Source organism: Lepus europaeus, chromosome 4, assembly GCF_033115175.1.
Source record: "Lepus europaeus isolate LE1 chromosome 4, mLepTim1.pri, whole genome shotgun sequence".
Classification (NCBI taxonomy): Eukaryota; Metazoa; Chordata; class Mammalia; order Lagomorpha; family Leporidae; genus Lepus; species Lepus europaeus.
In genome coordinates this window covers 68,115,280-68,123,416 of record NC_084830.1, presented here as the reverse complement: position 1 = coordinate 68,123,416, position 8,137 = coordinate 68,115,280, and the positions used below count along the sequence as shown (strand labels likewise).

The 8,137-nt window shown below is 38.9% G+C and overlaps 1 protein-coding gene across 1 annotated transcript; it reads right to left on the bottom strand.

Annotated features, from left to right (window-relative positions):
- Positions 1–497: 497 nt before the first annotated feature.
- LOC133758694 (divergent paired-related homeobox-like) lies at positions 498–1,091 on the bottom strand. Its single transcript, XM_062189874.1, has one exon. It carries the CDS (start codon positions 1,089–1,091, stop codon positions 498–500), a length of 594 nt encoding a protein of 197 aa, XP_062045858.1.
- Between the last annotated feature and the right edge of the window lie 7,046 nt (positions 1,092–8,137).

The following is an 8,137-nucleotide window of genomic DNA, read 5'->3' as shown; positions in this document are numbered from 1 at the left end:
TTTTCCAATATCAGAAAATAATGTCTTACCTTGGACATGAGCCTTTATGTTTCCTGTTGTTCATTTCTTCAGTCAAGTGAATATGTCTCTTTGCACCACGAGATGCCTTTGAACTCAAGAATCCTGCTCATATTAAACCATTCTTTCAAGGATTTTTTTTTTAAGATTCATTTTATTTATTTGAAAGAGAGAAGGAGAGAGAGAGAGAGTCTTCCATCTGCTGGTCCACTTCCAAATTGGACACAATGACTGGGACTGGGCCAGGCTGAAGCCAGGAATCAGGCACCTCCAGGTCTCCACATGGATGTGGGGCCTCAGGACTTGGGCCGTCCTCTGCTGCCTTCCCAGGTGTATTAGCAGGGAGTTGGATGGAAGTGGAGCAGCCAGGACTCGAACTGGAGCAAGCCAGGGCTTTAACACACTGAGCCCCAGCACCGGCCCCGGGATGTTTTTGAAACCCAGCCACCACATCGTTGTTTGTTCTTTATGGCTGGAAGTTATTTCCCTGTCTGCAAATCGTCCCGGTTCTGTCTGCTTTGTGCAAACAAAGAGGCAGCGGCAGAGCTGGGTCCTGGCTGCACCGTGGGGTCCCAGAGCGGGTAGAGGTTGTATATGGTGGTGTCTCCACAGCAGCCGAAGTGGATGATTTGGTGTCCTCCAGAGGGGTCCCTGGGGACTTTAAACCTGGGGTAGATGCTGGGGTGCAGTGAGGGCGCCGCATGTTGCGGGTAAGCGAGACCCCGGGGGTACGCGTCTTCAAGGTATCTGGCTGGTGCTTCCACTGGCGCCCGGAAGGAGTCGGGTGTGACTGGGTCCTCCAGGGGTCTCTGGTGCTGAGCTTCCTGCGGGGGGGGAACTTGAGTGCATTTTGCTCTCTTGAGTCTTGCTCTGTGGTTCTTGAACCAGACCTGTACCACCATGGGGTCTATGTTCATTTTGGAGGCTACTTCTTCCTGAAGGTCACGGTCTGGGTACGGGTTCTTACTGAACAAGATGTTCAGGTCTTCAAGCTGTTCATCAGTGAATATGGTTCTTTTCCGCTGTGATGTCTTTTTATATTCGCCTTGAAGGAAGTCCCCTGAGCTGGACATCTTTGTACTTCGACCTGTTCCCGTGTTCAGCTCCAGAGATGAGGACTGGCCCTGCTGGCATCTCCTGGGTCCTTGTGGAATGCAGTGTCGGGGTCTGACACCCAGCTGAGTGGAGCGGGTCTCCAAGGTAGGATATTTTAATAATGTGTTTAATTTCTTAAAATTTTATTAACTTGAGATTCACTATCACAGACATTTATTTATATTTCCAAATCAAGAAATGTTCTAGGGGCTCAGGCGTGGCATTTTGCCTGGCAGTTAAGATGCTTATGTCCCCACATTGGAGGACTTGGGTTTGATACCTGGCTCTGGATCCTGACTCCAGCTTTCTGCTGACCCTGGGAGGCAACAGGTGATGACTCAACTAATTAGGTTCTTTCCACCATGTGGAAGATCTGGATTGAGTTCTTGGCTCCTAGTTTTGGCATGGGCCCACCTCCAGTCATTGTGGACATTTGGGGAGAAAAACCGATGGGAGTCCGTTCTCTTTTCACCTTCTGCTTCTTAAATAAATAAATAAATACAATTTAAAATGAGATTCTTTAGGAAAGTAATAATTCTGAAAAGAGGAACAATCTCCAATTTTAGACAAATGTAGAAGAACATAACACAATCTTTCACCTACCATCTTCCTGTTGCCATTGTAAGTTGGATCACTAAATGCAAAATGCTGGGTACATATGTTCTCTATTAATTTGCTCCTTCTTAGCTACTGTGTCCTATTTCCAATGCCATTTTTGTGTTTTCCAAAGTTTCTTTCGTTGCTCTGAAAAGCACTAAGCAGTGGGGTGGGGCAGGTGTGGTAGCAGGATGGGGAGGTTGTGGTAAGCACATTAGCTTTCAGGGAAAGATTTATCATCAGATTCTGTTCAGGTTACTTAATCTTCTTGAACTTCAATATTTATTTTACAGAGTTGTTATAAGATAGGTATATAAAATGGAAAGTATTTATCAGCCAGTCTCTTTTTTTTAAAAAATTTACTTGACAGAGTTATAGATAGTGAGAGAGAGAGACAGAGAGAAAGGTCTTCGTTTCGTTGGTTCACTCCCCAAGTGGCCGCTACGGCCGGAGCTACGCCGATCCGAAGCCAGGAAGGAGCCAGGAGCCTCTTCCTGGTCTCCCACGTGGGTGCAGGAGCCCAAGCACTTGGGACATCCTCCATTGCCTTCCCGGGCCACAGCAGAGAGCTGGACTGAAAGAGGAGCAACTGGGACTAGAACCTGGCGCCCATATGGGATGCCGGCTCCGCATGCGGAGGATTAACCAAGTGAGCCACGGTACCAGCCCCAATCAGCCAGTCTTTTGCTATGATAGTTTATGCAACAGACAACATTAAAATATTAAGGGCTTATAGAAACATTTATTGCATTTTCATGGATCTGGCTTTGGTCTTGGCTAGCCTTAGCTTGTGTAGGCTGGAATCCAGGGTTTAAGACAATTCAGAAATATCCAAACTAAAGGAGTAACAGCCATTTTGGGATGCTCTTCTCAGAAGGAAAAGCTCCAAGTCGGTAGGTGGAAATTGCCATGCTCCCAAAGGTCTTAGTCTGATACAGATACTCTGGTACTTCCCTTCACGTTGAGCAGAGCCAGTCACATGGCCAAGCTCAAAGCCAATGGCAACAGAAAGATTTGTAGCAAATAATCTAATCCATCTCCATATGGAATATACTTGATTTACAATGAATTCTTAAAAAATAGACACTTTATTGAGAAGTTGTACTTTTACATATAAATTCTAGCAAGTACATATTCAATTTGACCTTGCTTACCATGAGTATAGATTGCTAAATATTTATTTTAAATAGAATAGTTTATATTTTAAAGAACATAACATGCGAGTCAACAGTATAATAATCCTTTCATTTAAGAACAGGGTCTGCTTAAGTCTGCAAAGCCTGGTCTTAATGTTAACCTGGGATTTCTCTGGATGTTTTGGTATATATTGATAGAGTATAGATATGCTAATCTGTATGAGGACAACTTTGAAGTATTAGGATTTGAGATGAAACATGGAAAGAAGTAGAAGAGAGATATGTGTAGCAATTGAGAGAGATGTTTTAATTTGAAGAACTTGGGTGAATAACACAATATAACAGGATTAGGAGACAATGAGATGCCAAGAGCGGGTACCAAAGTTAAGCAAGAAGCAAGACAGAAACAGAAGCAAAAGACACCTTCTGTGAACAACACAGTTCCATACTATTGAGGTTGTGAATGTTTCACATTCATTTGTGAAATCCAGTTATTTAAGCATATTTTCTACTTGTCCATATGCTCTGTTTATTGTTTAATAAAGTCATTACTTACCAAATCCTTTATATTGCTATCATTTCATTTTTTTAGATCAAAAGCATTTCTAAATTCTGTATTAATTCTTGGGCTCAGTCTCAGGAGAAAATTTATATATTTCCTCCCTTATTTCCAGGGTTTTCCCCCACAAATACTTAAAAGTATCTAATTAAAATTAAATTTTCTTAATCTCTCCCTTGTGATCTAGGGAAATAATGTGTTTAACATTCAAATGCACACATAGGCAGAAATATATAGAATTTTTTAATTGGGGAAAACAAGTATTTGCTGAACACCAGAGATTTTATTTGTTTCACTTTTTGTTAAGTAGATTCTTTAAAATTACCATTAAAAGCAGAATGCACGGTTTTTGCCAACTATTTCTTCATGAGCTAACTAGCTAATGACAGTTGAGAAAGCTTTCATCCTCATATTAGATGAAAAGCATGTCTGTCTGTGACATTAATACGATAGATGAAAGGGTGAATACTTTGCCTTTTAAAATGCTTGCTTTTCAACAGCCTTCCTAGTCAACCTGAAAGGCAACCTCTAACCCAGGCACATTGTGAAGTGCTTTTTGCTGCTCTAGAAAGAAAAGAGATCATCCAAAGATGAAGCAGCAGCCAGATTTCTCATGCCACCCTGAATGTACTTCAGAAATACTTCTTCAGTTTTGGAAGTTATTAGCATTACCCACTGATCTGGGAATTGTGATTTAAAGAAATTGAAATGCAGTGCTTCAACCTGGGTGGACAGATTTATAACAGTGAACAGCTCTCTTCAGTTTTACATCTATAGCATCTATAGCTCCTGCTGTGACTTACAACTCTGCAGACGCTAACATCAGGCATATGCCAGATCTTCATAATTATGGAAATATAAGCTACTGATATAAAGCATACATATTAGAACACCTACCAAATAGAGCATCATTTTAAGTATAATTCTTCATAAATATTTGACTCTTTCCTCTTTATTTCAGGAGACATTTTCCTGTGGATGTTTAGGAAGTATATGTGGAAAAGAATGAAGTTTATAGATGTGAACTGCATTCCTTTTGTTTTAAAAAAGGCTCTCATACATAAATTTTAGTCTTAGTGAATGACTTGAGACAGTACTCCTAAAATTACTTAAACACTGAAAAACTTCTAGTAGTAGTGGGTCTGGAGAAATGTTGGCAGTAGTTATGCCATGCCTGGTTTTACTTTTGATAAAATAATAATCTGAATTGCCTGATATTTCTATAACACATTTATTTTATGTTTGCTTCAGTATGTTTTCCCTCAAAGGAAAAAAAATCAAGGTAAAAATCATCTCTTGCTTGATGTTCTGTGTTTATTTTGTGGATTCTAGTTTTCCTGCCCACAGGATTGTACATTCAGGGACATAACATCCAGGGAAATGCACAGTATTTAAAAAAATACAAATCCATATGTTCATTTAACATACACTGTAAATAATACAAAGATCACACAGATATAATTTCTCAAGGAGCTTTTTGCATTGTGAAGAAATATGGCAAATACATAAGCAGCTATAATTTACAAAACAGAAAATGGTAGGATTTAGAGAAAAGTAAATTAATGGAAGAAAAACATGGTTAAATCATGAAAAATCTGTGGAAAAGAATGGTTAGGGTGTAGACACTCAGAGCAGAATGAACGGAAGACTTCAACCAGTGAGAATACTGTCAAGAAAGGCAGAGAAGCACTCATGGAAATGATTGAAAATATTTTTTTTTCAAACATGAAGGGGGGCAGCATAGCTGGTAGATGACAATAAATTGAAAATAAATCATTGCACTTACTGATTGTAATCAGCCAAACTTCAAATGAATGGCAAAATATATCTTCTGCAAGACTAACAATAGGATAAAACAATTACTTTCTTACACATCAAGAGATAGGTTAAGGAGATCCAAGTTATGGCATCCATATGGGTCACAGCACTTGCATTTTTAAATAATTCAATCAAATAATTCTAGACTTAAAGAGCAATTGCATTTTTATCTTTTAATTATTTTTACACATATTTTATTTATTTATTTGAAAGGCAGAGAGACAGGGAAAGAGAGATCTTTCATCTGCTGATTCACTCACTCACCAAATGCGCACAGCAGCTGGAGTTGGGCCAATCTGAAGCCAGGAGCCAGGAGCTTCTTCTGGGTCTCCCACGTGGGTGCAGGGGCCCAAGAACTTGGACCAAACTCCAAAGCTTTCCCAGGCACATCAGCAGGGAGCGGGATGGGAAGTGGAGCAGCCAGGACACACATGGGCACCCATGTGGCATGCTGGACACACAGGTGGCAGCTTTACCAGCTATGCCACAGTGCTGACACATTTATCTCTTAATTATGAAATCTGAATTTTCCCCAGAACAAATTCATGAAGTTTTATAAAGATGACTACAAGAAATGCAGGATTTCTATATAACCAGTGTAACTTTAAAGTACTCTCTCTGAGTAAGGGGGTGAGAAGGATGAGGAAGGCTATTTCATGGGTCATGTCATAGATAGAAGAATGAAGTTCTAATGTTCTACCACATAGTAGCATGACTATAGATCATGATAATGTATACTTTTTAAAAAATAAGAATTAAGGATTTTGAACGCTTTTATCACAGATAAATGATAATGTTTGAGGAGATATATTTATCCAAATTTGAACATTACACAAATTTCAAAAGGATGACAAAATAGGTTATCTGCAAATCTATAATACATATATATTTATTTGTATATCACATAGTGTATACAAGTCAAATCATCACACGGTATCACATATATATAATTTTATGGATCAATCATAATAAAAATTTAAAAATTATTCCTTTTTTACACTGTAACACAGATTGATTCCAGATGGATCAAAGACTTGATTGTGAAATGCGAAATAATAAAGATAGAATATAACATAGAAGAATTTTTCATGAATTTGGGATTGGAAATATTGCTCTAACAGTCCTCACACAGTAATAACTGTAAAGAAAAATACTGATTAATGGGCGTTCATTAACATTAGGATATACCGTTCATCAAGAGACATGATTAAGAGGGTGAAAAGACAAAGAAAGGAGAGGAATAGTAAATTTGCAACATTCTTTATAACTAAAGTGAGCACGGCCCAACATTGAACAAAAAGTTCCTACAAATCAGTAAGCAAAAGGTATAAAGCCTAGATTATCGCCGGCGCCGTGGCTCAAGAGGCTAATCCTCCGCCTTGCGGCGCCGGCACACCGGGTTCTTGTCCCGGTCGGGGCGCCAGATTCTGTCCCAGTTGCCCTTCTCCCAGGCCAGCTCTCTGCTGTGGCCCGGGAGTGCAGTGGAGGATGGCCCAAGTGCTTGGGCCCTGCACCCCATGGGAGACCAGGATAAGTACCTGTCTCCTGGCTTCGGATCAGCGCGGTGCACCGGCCACAGCGGCCATTGGAGGGCGAACCAACGGCAAAGGAAGACCTTTCTCTCTCTATCTCTCTCTCTCACTATCCACTCTGCCTGTCAAAATAAATAAATAAATAAAGCCTAGATTATCTACTCAAGTTCTACACTTACATACCTTAGGAACCAGGAGCTATACTCCTGCCTGTATAGACAATAGAAAAATGTATAAATATGTATCCAAAAAGGCATGTAAGAATGCTTTTAGGAGTATTATTTTTAATAGTCTAAACTGGAAATTATCCTAATATTCAACAATAAAATGAATAAATAAATGGTATGTTCATCAAAGGAAAAGAAAAAAAACTACTGTTTTACATGAGGTCTTCAAAAGATTCATGGAAAATATGTATTATAAAAAAAAAAAAAACTATGCCTGGATTTCAAATTCTTTTTCACCCAAATAAACTTGTCTTTTAATTCTATTTTTCCACAAACTTTTGAAATCCTATCATATATGAGAGCATGGATGTGTCTCACAGACATATTAAGTCAAAGACAACATACACAAAGAAGTCAGGTAACGGAATCACATACTGTATGATTCCATTTATGTAAAAATGAAAAACTGGCAAATCTAATTGTTAGACAAGAGGTTAGAATATTGGCTATCTTTGTGGTGGATGTACCAGAAAGGATGTGCCAAGGAGGACTCTGGAGGGGTGAATATGTTCTCTACTGAATCTGAGTGATTTCACACACGTTTGTTAATTTGGGAAAATTTCCTTGAGCTGCCTCAGGATTTTTGCACCTTAATGGGTGTATGCTACATTTCAGTTACACAATTTTAAGTTACATTCTTAGAGTTGCAAGACTGTATTATTCATTATGATTTTGTCATATAATATACAAATACTGAATAGTATTGAAAATAGAGCATGTCTGATTCGGATAAGAAGGAAAACTGAGTCCTATAGTGAGAAGGATTGAAAGCTGTTTCAGCTGTGGGAAGAAATTGACAACACTTTGTCAAAAATATTACAGACAGTTTTTAAAATGTGTATAGCCAGCTATTTCTATTTAGTAGTTAAAATGTTATGCTAACATTTTAATTAAAGCCCATTAATTTTAAAAAGATATATAAAATATCTAATTTAGTTCATGTAAGTTGATAAAATATAACCCTTCTTGAGTACTTTCTGCTTACGTGGCACTGTTTTAAGTGATTTCCTGTATTAACTCATCCTGTACACAAATTGGCAACATCAGATGGCTACTGTTTTTATCGCCCCTTAAAGAGGAAGGATCCCAGGCACATGGAGGTCAAGTAGCACAGTCAAAGTTCGATTACAAGTGATACTTCATGAGTCTAACTTA